This window comes from Mauremys mutica, chromosome 3, assembly GCF_020497125.1.
Source record: "Mauremys mutica isolate MM-2020 ecotype Southern chromosome 3, ASM2049712v1, whole genome shotgun sequence".
NCBI classification, from domain to species: domain Eukaryota; kingdom Metazoa; phylum Chordata; order Testudines; family Geoemydidae; genus Mauremys; species Mauremys mutica.
Window position 1 is genome coordinate 111,131,299 of NC_059074.1, and position 14,250 is coordinate 111,145,548.

The 14,250-nt window shown below is 42.3% G+C and overlaps 1 protein-coding gene across 10 annotated transcripts in view; it reads left to right on the plus strand.

Moving 5' to 3' along the window:
- The first annotated feature begins 295 nt into the window (after positions 1-295).
- Positions 296-14,250, plus strand: part of STXBP5 (syntaxin binding protein 5) — a 212,370-nt gene continuing 198,415 nt past the window's right edge. For 5 of the 10 annotated variants that reach the window (XM_045009866.1, XM_045009868.1, XM_045009869.1 and 2 more), the window contains exons 1-2: positions 3,819-4,635; positions 6,373-6,470. In XM_045009866.1, the coding sequence (XP_044865801.1) occupies positions 4,480-4,635; positions 6,373-6,470 (254 nt within the window). In that variant the 5' untranslated portion in view covers positions 3,819-4,479. Of the gene's footprint in view, positions 356-1,889; positions 1,975-3,817; positions 4,636-6,372; positions 6,471-14,250 lie in introns of those variants that run through there. The other 5 variants (XM_045009874.1, XM_045009875.1, XM_045009870.1 and 2 more) reach the window with 5 other exon arrangements.

The following is a 14,250-nucleotide window of genomic DNA, read 5'->3' on the forward strand; positions in this document are numbered from 1 at the left end:
TTCTAGGAACAGAAAATTTGAGATAAAAGCTTCAGTTTATTATGGAGAAAAGTTTGAGTTCTTATAACTGAAGAGTGGAGCATTCAGTATTGAGCAAGAGGGCTCCTTCTTCCCTTTCCAAGGGCAGCAGACAAGTGAGTCTTTAGCTGAAGACAGTAAAACTAAGGGGCCCCATATGGCATAATAACAGATGGGGAATGTATAAGACCCATTAAAATGCAGTGTTAGGCTGAGTGAAATTCTGCTCACTTCAACAGAGGGTGCCGTAGCAACCAAGCCACAAGATTCTGTGACAGTTGGGGTGAGCCCAAGGATCTTGCAGGAAACCTGGTCTGGTTGCCCCTTCCCCAGCCATGTAAAAGATTTGGGACTGGGACCAGGAGCATCATTTCAGAATAATTCAGAGTGGGGTGGGGTGGGGTGGTCAAAGCTGTGTGGAGCATGTGGAGCTTTATATATGATTACATTATATCCTGCAGAGTTGGGTGAAGAGGAGTGGAAGACCCAATGGAGCATACGGAGCTATGAAAAATCTGGAGAGGGGGCAAACCAAAGTCAGCGGGTGGGATAACTGCCCTCTGGCCCCATAGCAAATGATGTCCCTGACTGGGACTGGAGTGTCAAACATTGGAAAGAGAGTTCAGACATCAGGGGCAGAAAAGTCTGAGTAAGGCACAAGGAGGAGGTTGGGCAGAGTCAGTTTAGTTTGCAAAGAGAGGATGTGGTTATTGGGTAAGAGGAGCAGGGAGGGAGGAAGCTTTGAAATACTGAAACTAAAGCCTGAGCGAAGAGATAAGGAAGATGTTTGCTGCACTATAAAATGAAAGGCCTACTCTTGCTCCCATGGAAGTCAATGGGAGTTTTGCCATTGACTTCAATGGGAGCTGAAGTTAAGGTAGCAGGAAGAGTCAAGTTGGTGAAAGGCATCAGTCATAGAGGCCGGGGGGTGGGGGGGAAGACTACAGTACTACACAAAATAGCAACAACTGCATATATTATAATTTATTATTTGTATTACAGTAGCTCTGAGAGACACCTGTCAGAATCAGGGTTCTCTTGTGCTGGGTGTTGTATTAAAAACACAGCAAAACAGTCTCTGCTCCAAAGACCTTACCATATACTTAAAGACACTAGTACATAACTGGAGGGCACACAGTAGAGAGGGTCAGGAAATGAAGGTGACTATAGTAGGAAAAATGGTTATACAGGCCTCAAATTGTCAAACACTTTAGCATATTCTTAACTTTACTACTGTAATGTGATGACTGGTGTGTGTGTGTTGCCTTTCTGCTTCCTACTTCCTGTTCCCCTTCCTGTTTTCCTGCTACCTACCTGCTGTTCAGACTGTCATCATGTTTTGTTCAGATTGTTGCTGACTTCACCAGTTCATGGTTATTACAGGTTTTGATTGACAAGTTACCTGTGTGTCCTGCTTCAGGTTTTTTTTGTGTTTTTAGATTGCTATTCTGGGGTGCATCAGAGCGTAACACGTGAATAGTCCTATTAACTTCAAAGGCACTGCTCACGGTAGTAAAGTTAAGGTCATGGTTAAGTATTTGCAGGCTTAGGGCTGTCAATGTGAACACAATGGGACTACTCACAACCCTAAAGTAAAATTACTTATGAGCCTAAGTCTTTGCAACAGTTTATTGTTTATAGTATAAACAATTGTCAGAAGATGGAGGAAATCAAACTAAAACTTAAAAAATATGGACTAACAATGTATAAGAGCAATGGATAATAAAACAGGAGTTGGAACTACCTACATATTTTAGAAAAGGAACAGAATTTGTTTTATAAACAGGAACAAAACAACAAAACATTAATGTTTTATACAAAATGTATCCTGGCCCTTATCTAAGCCTATTTCTATTAAATATTTCCAACAGACTCATGCCATCTCTTGGGTCAACTGAGAGCACTCCTTTGAGAGTGATTTGAGGAACTCCAATGTTCAACTCTCTCTTCTCACAGGTAATGTAAGGAAGCAACTGTTTTAGTTAAGGACTGTCAACCATTTTCTAAAACTATGAGAACTATCTTAGCTTTTCCCAACTACTCATGCAACATAGACCTGCTTGGCATACAGCTCCAAACTGACTTACTGAGTTAATAATCCCAGGGGAAAAATGAATAGAAGTTTCATTTCTGCTACCTTAGAGATGCCATGGAGAATCCATGAGATAATCTTTCCAAGTTATACAACACCTGCACCCCCCTGCTATGCCACATTCAGGTTGACTAAGATGAACCTTTATATATATATAAGCTGTGCATTTAAATTTATTGTGCTTTTCCCCAATAAACCTCTATTCTATGTATAATGTAGAGATATTATGAAAGTGCTGTGTGTTGGTCTAATGCTATTCTTAAGGTATTCTTGTTACAGATAGGTAATGCCACTGGCTAACATTACCAGGATTGCATGCATGCAATTATGACCTGAAATTATTTTCCTCATAAGACATAATTATAATAGATTTTCCCTCTTTATTCACTAACTGAAGACCTGGGGATGATTTGCATTTCAGAAGATATTTTAAAACTTGTTTTTTAAATACAGGAATTGATGTTGGAGGCAAGGATAATGACATTACCCTTCATGGTTGGGTATATGACCCACTAGTGAGAGATAAGAACTATCAGACTGCAACAGAGAAATAGTCTATTTTGATATTTTGTATTCGACAATAGCCAATGTCTGATATTTCAAAGAAAGGTGTAACTCTGCTCCACCTATCTAAATTGTTCAGTTGTGAAATAGCACCCATGAAAGGAAATGTCTTCCTAACCTCATCAATCATTTTATGCTTTATAGAATGAGGATGGATAGCCCTTACCAATACTTTATTATGGTAATTTAAGTTGCTTTACTTGTTATGGAGAAACAGTAGCTCCTCCATAGTTAAGATTGTAACCAGCTTCCATTATGCTCTAGGTTACATTTCCTTGAACACCAGTGAAGCACCTGTAGTACGAAAATATATGTAATTCGGCAAAAATGTTAGCTGCTATTCTGTAAATAGTTCTGAGACCAATCCTGCTCTCAGTGATTTGAACAGTACAATTTTGCCATTGATCTCTGATCATGTTGCTATTGGCTGATTGCTGCTTCCTAAGAACACAAGGAAGTTCATTGTTAAGGTAGCTCCTTCTTGAGATCAAGTGGCAGTGTTTTTAAATCTGCACCTAGATCTGTAGCATCAGGGGGTATAGTCCATCTCCCCAGGTGGATGGGTTAATTATGAAGAGATAGTGAGCAGCTTCACCACAGCTGCTATCCACCCATGACCATAACTAGGTATGGTTAAACCATGAGTGCCTTACCCCAGTACCTGTGGGTATGGCTGAACCACTGATACCACACAGACACAGAGGGAAGGAACCACAGGCTTTCGACACCTGCCATCTGATCCCCGGTGCCACATCAGAGTGACAGAAGGTTGTTGTGGTGTTTGCACGGAGGACTCAAAGCAGGCATCCACAACCTCTGGGGGAGGCTCTGCCTGTGCTCAGACGGTGCCTTTCGCCACCACCACCACCCCCGTGCACCCCTTCCTGGGGTGGCCTCCCCGGGCCGTCAAGCTTCCCCCCAGAGCAGGAGTAGGGAGAGGGACTCTGACATCCGGGTGCCGGCGCCCTTTGCGCGCATGCTCGACAGAGCCGCCGCTGGGTGGGTGAGGAGGCAGCGGCGGCAGGCAGCAGCAGTGGCAGCGGCAGCTGCTTCTCGGGCGCTGTGCTTCCGCGTTGTGGGGCGAGAGGGCTAGACAGGGGGCGGCGGCGGCGGCTGGAGCAGGGGCCGGAGGATGGTGGTTGGGGGGCGGGCCGGCAGCCAGCAGCAGCAGCCAGGAGCTCGCTCCTGAGGCACGCGCCGCACTGAAATTGACGCGCGGCGGCTGCTGAGCCGGGGAAGGGCGAGCGTGAGCGGCAGGGACTGCGGCGGGCGGCCGGGCACATGGAGGGCTAGCAGCGCGGCCGCCGCTACCGCTATGTGAGCGGGCTGGGCGAGAGGGGCTGTCACGTCGCCGCTGTACCCAGAGGCAGCCTCCGGCGGGGGCCAGGGGCCTCGGCAACGGGAAGGGCCCGGAGCGGGGCCAAGGCTGTGTGCGCGTCTGGGGCCTCGGCAGCTGCAGGAAAGGGGGCCAGGTCGGGGGGAGGGGGTCACCCGAGGCCTCGAGAGGAGGAGGCGGGGGGGGAGCAGATTTACCTTCCAGGGGTGCCCCGTCTCCGCCCCGCGCCCAGGCTTCCCCCTGCGTTAGGAGCTCTGCTCCCCTGCCGGCTGAGGGGCTCCCCGCCTGCCTGGGTCCCTGCTCCTGTGGATGAGGGGACCCGCTTGGACAGCACCACTCGCCTAGCACCGCCTGCGCTGCAGGGCTCTCCGCTTCCCTCTCCGTGCGCGGGGGGCTGAGGCGGCGGGGAGCGCCCGGGAAGGGGGAGGCGGCGGCAGGCAGAAGAAGAGGGAGCGCCGCCGCCGAGACCATGAGGAAATTTAACATCAGGAAGGTGTTGGACGGCCTGACAGCGGTCTCCTCCTCCTCCTCCTCGGCTTCCTCCTCCTCGCAACAACAGCAGTCCGGGAACCGGGAGAGCGACATCCCGGAGACGCTCCAGTCCGAGCACTTCCAGCTCTGCAAGGTGAAGACTGCAGCCAGGAGCCCCGCTCGCAGCCCTGGGGGAGATAATGGAGCCATGATGGGCTCTGCAGGCTTTGGGCTCTTTGGTTTTCAATACCTACAATTATCTGAACCCCTCCACTCTTTAGGGATGGGGAGGGAATGCTGGGGGAGTTATAAAGGGTTTGCTTGATCATTTTTTCCCTCCCTTGACAATTTCTGGATTGATTCTCTTGCCTCTAGGCTATTTCATGCACATAATACTGTCTGTTCAGACTAAGCTGGGGAGGGGGAAAGTGGAAAGTAGGGAGGAGAGTAATGGTACCTGGGTATAATAGAAATCTGATTGCTGTTGCATTTGAGTGATGGACTGGAAGTATGGGTAACCTAACCCTTCACATTATTTGGAAGTGCATTTATCCTTTTGCACCTAAAATGGGCTGTAGACGTTTATGCTGAATTTGTTGGCGTTTGTTATCAAGCAGACACTTCTGATATTCTCAATGTGAGGTGAGAGAGAAGTTAATATTCATTGCTGGTATAATTATTGCAGTTGAGGTCTATACATTTATAAAAGGATGATGCAGCAAATTAATCCAGCAGCTGCACCAAGAGGAATAAAAACTAATTTGAATATTAACACCCATCTTTATCTTTACAACATCCAGGGCCTACTTGTTGTTTGGTTGGGCTTGTTTGTGTATATTGTTTTACATTTTATCTAGTGTGCCATGCATTTTTATCAGCAATTTAAAAGAGGTAAGGGATCTGGAAAGGAAAAAGCAGTGTTGAGTTAAATGGCCTTGTTTACACTGTAATCCCTTATCCCTTTCAAAATTATTGAAAGTTGAGAGGCATGGCTGTTTTAACATAACCTATTTAACCTCATTAAAGTAAAACCTGTGTGTATGCATTTTTGAGGTCCTAAATCACCACACTGGGATCTGTATATTTATGTTTGTAATTTTAATGTAAGTTTTTTTTAAATAGAAAAGCTAGCATTTGTATGGTTTTATTTTTTTCATTTGCATAGCTGTGATCAAGGTTAGATCACTATATTAATATTTTTGTGTGAAAAGTGAGTCATTCAGTGAAACAGCACAATTCATTAATTTGAATCAATTATTGACCTACAGTACAGTTAATTTGATAACTGCGCAAGTAGTAATTAAAATCCTAGCTAGTCAAAAAAGGTAGCCATTCCAATAGCTCAATATTAAGTCTTGGTTTTGGGGAGGATGTGTGATTTCTTTTAAAATGCTATCCTGGAGAGAGGATGCACTGTGTCCTGCTTGAGAGAAATGGGGATGTCTCTCTGAAGAGCAGTTCTAATGATTTGTAATAGTTTAATCTACAGTGCTGGCTGTGTTGTCAAGCTTCCCAGGAAACATCTCATATTTTAATTGTCAAATGCCTTGTACACAGCTATAAACAAGAAGCCAGAGAATAGGGGAAGGGACAAAATGAAATGGAAGTAGTTGGTGGCTTTTTTTAAGAAAAGAGGTAAAAATCAAATCCATTTTCAGTAACAATCTTTTATTTCATGTTCAAGGATGAATTAAATAGATTCTCTGCCAGAAATTTTCTGTAATGAATTCAGCCTAAAGTGCTGTTTTGCATCAAATCTTTTTTCCTAAATGCTTGTTTCCTTACTGAAGTGCAATTAAAACTGAACACCTCCTCCTAATACACTCTTGATTTTATTTATTTTTGGTCTGCTGCTTGACCCCACCGTTACTTCACTGTTCTGACTTGTTAGACCGTACGCCATGGTTTCCCCTATCAGCCTTCAGCCTTGGCATTTGATCCTGTTCAGAGGATACTGGCAATCGGGACTCAGACTGGAGCTTTAAGGCTGTATCCTTTCATTCTGTTATAAAAAGAAAATCACTGTGCTGCTGATTGGAGTCCTGTCCTGGCTTATTCTTCTATCTTACTGGAGCTAGTGTGAGGAAGCACTCTGGAAATCAGGTATGCATTTGCATTTGAAGGAGAGGGAAGAGGGAAAAGTCTTGGTTGCTGTTTTTGGGTTCTGTCTTTTTTGTGTCTTTGTCTGTGCACACATCTTTTGAGGATATGTCAGTGCTGTGATGTATGGGTCCTCAGTTTCCACTATCTTGGGTTGGTATATGTGTCTGTGAAGTCTCTGTTGCGTTGGCATTTTTACAGCAGTTAAACACAAATCTGAATAGAGGCCTGTACTAGGATGTGTTAAAGATTGTGGTGGTGTTGTCTTTTTGGACTTGAGAATCTTCCAAAGGGAAATGTTGGCTTCATGCTTGTTTGTGGATTTACTTCTGGGGAGCTGCTTTCTAATGCTGAAATTATTTGCTGTTTATTTTTAAGCCACCAAAAGATTGTTTTAGCAGCGCCATTTGATCTTCTAACAGTTATATCATCAACACTCAGTAACTTGTACATTTCAAACTAGCATATGGAATTTGTAGCATAAATCAACAATAACTGTGTTCTTCTGTGCTTAACAGTGCTAACTAAATAAAAATTTAGTTGCATTTATTTGATTGAGATGGGGCCTAAATGTCTTTCCAAAAACAGATTGGAATTGCCTGAACATCACTTAATAGGGGAATGTAGTCAATTGAATTTCCTATTATCCTGAAATCTACTTAAGTTTTGACATTTCTAGAAGCTTCAAATCATATTTCTAGGAAAAATAAGTTAATCCCTTTATAAACTGCAGGTAAATCTCATCTTTTTGTTGTTGCTGCTGCTACTTTGTTACTCCTTGCTACTGGTTATAGTATTCTGGGAGTTAGAGTAACATGATAACTCTACCTCCTTCAACTAAAAATGAAATACAATATTACAAATATTAATGGATTTTTCAGTCCTTTTTAAGCTCTCTCTTCGATTTAAGTTATATTTACAAAAAGTTAATTGTTATATGAGAGATTCAGAGAGGAGAGAATTTTAGATATAAACTGAATGAGGTAAGAAGTATAAAAACATACAAATATGACGTATTTTATTATAATTATTGATGAATAGTGCTTTTTTCATGGGAGCATCATATTATAAGAATATTTTATTAAAACTATCCTTATATGTAAATAGTATGTATTTATCTATTGAAGATATGTCTTACAGTTAGGTTACTATTTGTTTCCTAAAATAAATTAGCAATACATGGCATCGGTATGATTTATAGTGAGGGTGATCTGTAAAAGTGGTTAAATAAAGAAGGGAATTAATTGTCTAATATCAGTGTAATAGTGGCCTTATGAGTGTGCTTGCCTTTTAGTAGGCAAGAGTAAGCATTCTTGGAGGACAAGCAAGTTTAGCTAGAGTAGCAGTATAAACACAAATGTTTTGTTTTACTCCTTTTGATACTTTAATGGAAATGTTGAAACAGTTGTACTGAACTAGTGAAATGGAGAAAAATATTTCAAAATGTGGTTCTTGTCTGAAACAGCTAGCTGGTAAAGCTTTGGCTAATGTTTGATATTAAGGTGCTTGAAAAATCCACTTGCTAAAGACACTTAAATTTTGTCTGAATTGGAATGGAGGGATAAACCAGTCTCTGCAGAATTTAAATTTTCACTTGTTTTTGTTTATTTGTTAGAGAGGGGAAGCATTCCAAATATAAAACAATGTTTGTCTTCCTGAGTGCATAGGCATGACACTGCTGCTAATAGCCTTCTAAAAGAGAGGGAAATGGACCTTTTGTTAGTTTTCACTGTTGTTAGTCAGAACCTTGCAGAGGGCAATGAAATTGACAAGAATATATTTCACTGTTGATGATTTAATGAATACTCTGAACAGAAACATGGCCCAGAGCTACTCATAGGGGAACAGGACCCAAAAAATAGACCCTAAGGGAAGGTATTGAGTAACAGACCTATCTTTCTGTCTCCACACACTCTGGTTCCATTTAGATTGAAGTAGGGTGTCTTTCAGCTAAACGAGAAGTCTCCCCACCACATTGTCCTGAATCTAATTGGTGGGATTTCCCCTTGTCTTTTGTATTGGCCTCTGACTAGTAAATACTAAGTAAACTTTTAGGTTATGAAATCCTTCTAGTGTTTCATTATTACTCGTTGCATATTTCTAACTCTGGAGTTATACTGACTGCTGTAGCTAATGTAAAGAATCAAACAGTCAAATTTCAAGTTAAATCCAATATAAGGTATGATGAGTAGGTTTTTAGACATTTCTCTGCCAATTTATATGGGAAATTCCTTTTCATGAGAGGGCCTCAACGTTGCTTCTATTAAAATTGTTATGTGATGCAGTTTTAAACAGGGTTCTAAGGCACTTTAAATTTAAAAGGTAACATGATTTAACTCACAAAACTGAGAGAAGAAAACTACCAAATCTTCAGCAAGTGAATGGCTAAATTTTTACATATTGGAGGCACAGAAAACTTATTTTGGTTGATTTAAGGCCCCTCTGCAATAGTCACATGTACAACATGGGCAAAAAAGACATACCCTTGTGTTTTCAAGACCATTATAAGCTGAATGTGAAGTTTTTGATGCCCCTTCTGGCAAAAGAATGCTTCATGCTGTAGTACCTGAATAATCTTATGCTAGATTTGAATCTTAAACATTTTGACTAAATGTATAATTCTCCTTCAGAGTTCAACTGCTATTAAGATTTCATTGTTCTGACTGAAGCAGCAAAGAATCCTGTGGCACCTTATAGACTAACAGACGTTTTGCAGCATGAGCTTTCGTGGGTGAATACCCACTTCTTCAGATGCAAGATGCACTTCTTGCATCTGAAGAAGTGGGTATTCACCCACGAAAGCTCATGCTGCAAAACGTCTGTTAGTCTATAAGGTGCCACAGGATTCTTTGCTGCTTCTACAGAACCAGACTAACACGGCTACCCCTCTGATAATTGTTCTGACTGATAGTCCTGGGTGTAATAGAGGGAAGAAATGGCATATCATACTTTCCTCTGAATATCTACATCCGCCAGACTATTTCCTCCCATCTTTGGGTATTGATTTATTCTTAGTGATTAGTCTCTCTTCAACACAAACTTTCTTACAGATCATAGAAAGTATTTTAAAAGAACGTTGTTAATATCCCCTTCACATGCACAGGGAATGTAAGATATTATACAGTTCTGATCCCCACTTTTTGCCCCCCCCTTCAGGAAGGCAGACTGATGCTTTTCTTATATAAAATAGCTTTAATTCTTTCCCACTGTCTCCAGGGAAATGGAAAGGGCTTAGTAGGTTCATAGGATTAGTGGCTCTATATATTCAGAGTAAAACACTAACTTTTGTTTTCCCATATAGATCTTTTCTTCTAATGTTTTAAAAAATGTTTTGAGGATTCAAGAATGTCAAATTAATTTGCCACTTTGTGGTGCAATAACCATTTTTTTATAATTGTCTGATGAAGGTCCTTTCTTATTCAGAGCAGAATCTGTGTGCGCCAACACAATTTTGGATGAGGAGTATGTGATAGCACTGAGCAATACATATGTCTCATAAATATGGTAGGTAATCGCAGAGCATGTTCTGACATCATGACATACTATTCTATTGCTACTGTTTAAACTCTTGTACTCCTTCCTACTATTCATATCTGTTCAAAGTCCAAACAACATGGTTACAGAAGAGGTTTATGAGGCTGGAGCATATTCTAGAAAAGGATGTCCTCACTTAGCTTTGGAAAAGCAGTAGAATTTGTATTAGTTAGTATGTTTTGCTTTATCTCTGAATTAAGGGCCTGGAACAGTAGAAGTATGTTCAACTTGTATGTTACAGTGTGGGACCTCCGAAAAGCAGCACATGCAGTGTGGTAGTTGGACATATATACTGCTGAATGAGAGCCACAGAAACATGGCTCATTTAGTTTTGGCAGTCTGATGTCAGCATGGATTCCTTTTTCTAGAAAGCTATAGTTTTGGTCTTGCTAAAATGTCCAGTAAGCAGATATGCGGTGACATTAAGATGAGACCTCACACTGCAGAAGGCACAGACACAATGGGAGAAAGGATATTAAATAGAGTCCCATTACTTAGAACAGTGTGTATCAGAAAAGAGAAGATAATCAAATTTCTAAAGTAAATCCTTATTTCTGTAGTAGCCAGTATTTGAATGACAGTACAGTCATAAATGCCATCTAAATATTTGTATAATACAAGAACATGGGTGAAGTTTTCATTCACTCCTACATAATTATTATATGCTAATTGATTCTCATTTGAAGGATGCAGACTGCCCTTTAGGGTAATTTTGTGAGAATAAAGGTTGCATTAGGTTTTTAATGGATGTTATATTTTAATCCCTTTTTGTTCTGTTGCTGTGCCTGTCCCAGTCCCATCACGAGGTGACTGTGCTTTCCTTTTTGAGAAGGGAATGCTGGTATTTAACTTTCATTAAGATGTGCTCTGCATACAGGCATGATCCCACTCACTAGGAGGCTTGATGTAGTCACTCTCCACTGGCTAGGAGAACAAGAGACCCATGTCTAGTTGTGAACCAGAATTGTCTGCATGGCAGTATATTGCCTTGCCAGTGCTATCAGACTGTCTTGAAGCAACTTCTTAAATATGATTCCTGATTATTTCATTTTGTGTTGAATCACAGTAGGTTCTTGAGTTGTATTATCAGATCAACAGTCCATAGTGAGGCTATGCCAGTGGTTGTAATGTTCAGGTCAGCTAGTGATGAGTGAGGTGACCTGTATTTGTGTCATTTGATTTAGGCACTCTCTTAATTATGATCTTGCATTAAAATGTTTTTTCTTATTAATTTGCTTTGTAAATTAAAATACTTGTTCACACGCCACCTTCACTGTTGGTTTTAATGTGAGCACCAACCCTTTAAAAGGGTTATGTAAAGATTTACTGGCATAAAAACCATTGACAATCAATTGCAGTTGCACCCTGTGCACCGCTTTAAAAACTTCGGGGAAATGGGCTGGTATGAAACAGAGCCTTGGAAATAGTTAAAATTGAAGTTATCATCCATTTCTTCTTCTTCATATGGCTGATGTAAATGTTGAGCAACAGCTATAATTTTACGTTCAGATGGTTAAGCCAGATAATTGCATCTGGAGTAGCAGAGTGTATTACAGTGATGCCTCCTTCATATTTGTGAGTTGTTATATAATCCATGGTCTGTTCTGGGTGACCACAGTCACATATTGGAGAGTCTTTAATTTTCTATTTGTGACAAGAAATCCGCATCTACCATGGTTTGTGTGGATATGGTTTAGAGTAGCTCACGAGCTTCATGGGAGATCAAAACCAGGGATCTTCTGCATCAGGTCTCTCATAAGGCGTTTATTTGTGACTTCTTGTGAACTCCATTTGGCTTTCCAAGCTTCATCAGGGTTGAAGTTGCATTATTGAAGGTTAAATGTGTGGGTCCAAAAGGGCTTAGGTGACTTCAGGTGATGATGAAGGATGATGTTATGGTCCTGGTAGATGGGAAGACGTACATTTTCCATGATCCTCTGGAATTCCCGGAGGATTGTGGCGTTGCAGCAAATGACTGAGGGAGCAATGTGTGACAGCAGCAGCTCAGGTATTGGGGTCGACATCAGGGTTCTAGTGATTGCATTGCAGTGTTTAGTTCGACATCAACAAGTTGAGTATGGCTACTTCTGGTCCTTACCAGTGCACAGTACTCAGCTACGGAGTACACAAGGGCCATTGCTGATGTCCGTAACACTGATGCTGATACCTCCCAGTTTGTGCTTGCTGGTTTCTGGACCACTAATTCTGTTGTATGGAAGCAGTGTAAATCTGTAGCCTGTAATGACTCCTATATACAGTATTTATAGGATGAGATAAGCATAGAGATTCATTCTGAAACCTGATTTCCCTAATTTTTCATTTAAACCCTGCGGCTCCCAGCCGGCGGTGGCTGAAGTCACGGATTCCGTGACTAAATCACAGCCTTACCTATGGGCACAGAGTGATAGGACAAATGGCAGGAGGATCGTGATAGGACAGAGAAGTTGGTACTGCTCTTTATTTATGTTAAATTAGTTTCCTTTCCTTTGTGGCCTTGAGAACGAGGACTAAGGGTTTTGCTCCAGAGCAGACCCCCACTGAGAATATGACCCTCCGAGAAGAAGGTGGGCCAGCATAGGAAGTAGTCCATGGAAGAAGCAAGATGTCTGACCAGATACTTCAGCTACTTGCTACAAGAGTAGCTGAGTCAGAACCTGGAGTAGAGGGATGGACTGGTTTTCCCTGCAACATCGCTTGGAAAACTAACTGGAAGACCTCAGACACAAAGGGCTAGAAGGACTGTTGGGCCTAGACCAGGGCCATCAACCTGGTCTGAGATCCTAGGACTGCTGGGTGAAAACCTTTTCTTACCTGGAAGGATGAGACCAAAAGTGACCTGACTAGAGGGCCAAGTCACAAGACAAAAGGGACTGTCAGTGGGTCAGGACAACAGGTGTATGGGGGGGTAGGGGGAACCTGGCCATGCTGCACATAGCCACAGTGCGGTGCACTTGCTGGTGAGTCACTCACTGTTGTAATTAGCCACCACTTGCAAAGACAATTTTTTGACTTGATATTGGATTCAAACATGTTCCCTTTTAAAAAGTATATGCTAGATAGCTGCAGTAGTTCTGCCAAAAGAGATTCTGCAATACAAGTCAGTCAGAATTTATCTACCTTATAGTTCTTTAAAATGTTTGTTTTTTTAATTTTGCATTGCTGGAATTCAGGGATAGGCCTCTCCTAATCTCTCTTTTAGTATTTCTGCTATATCGGCAGGGCCGGCTCCAGACCCCAGCACGCCAAGCGCGCGCTTGGGGCGGCATTTTGCCGGCAGGGTGGCAGGCAGCTCCTGCGGACCTTCCGCAGTCATGTCTGCGGGAGGTCCACCGGAGCCGCGGGACCAGCAGACCTCCCACAGGCATGACTGTGGAGGGTTCGCTGATCCCATGACTCGGGTGGACCTCCTGCAGGCATGCCTGTGGATGCTCCACCGGAGCCGCGGGACCAGCGCGCCCTCCGCAGGCACATCTGCAAGAGGTCCCCCAGAGCCGCGGGACCGGCGACCGGCAGTGCGCCCCCGCGGCATGCCGCCCTACTTGGGGCGGCCAAATTCCTAGAGCCGCCCCTGTATATCGGAGAGAGGCTCTAAGCAGAGATGTTCTTCATTCAAGTGAATTCTGTCAGCTGAAATGTTGAGGAGTTAATGTGTAATGGTCTTGAAACATATGCTCTTCATTAGTACAGAGAGAATAAAGTGTAAATGAAGTTCTGTTTTAGGGTTTTTAAGCAATGTCAAGCAAAGCTGATCATGCTGATTAAAGTGTCCAGAACTTGGCTTTCCATAATAAGGATGATGCTGAATACAGTGTTCTTTAAAAATAGATGCCAGGGCTGATCTTAGGACATTTGATAAGGTGAAGAGCAGATATAAGTTTTGCAAATCTGCAAAATCAAGTGCTAAAGCCACTGTTTGTCCCAGCTGAAGGCAAGAAGCTGGACTGTGGCCATCACAGAAAATGAAGAGATTTTTATCTTGATGTAAATAGCAGCCAACTAAAGCACAAATGAATGTGCCCACTAAATCACAGAAGACCATGCAGGAGTCCTCCATTTTCGTTAACTTTTTTGCAGATTTTGGCTGCAGGCAGTTATGAAGGTCGTGTACTTTTTTTTAACTGATTGCACAGTTGCT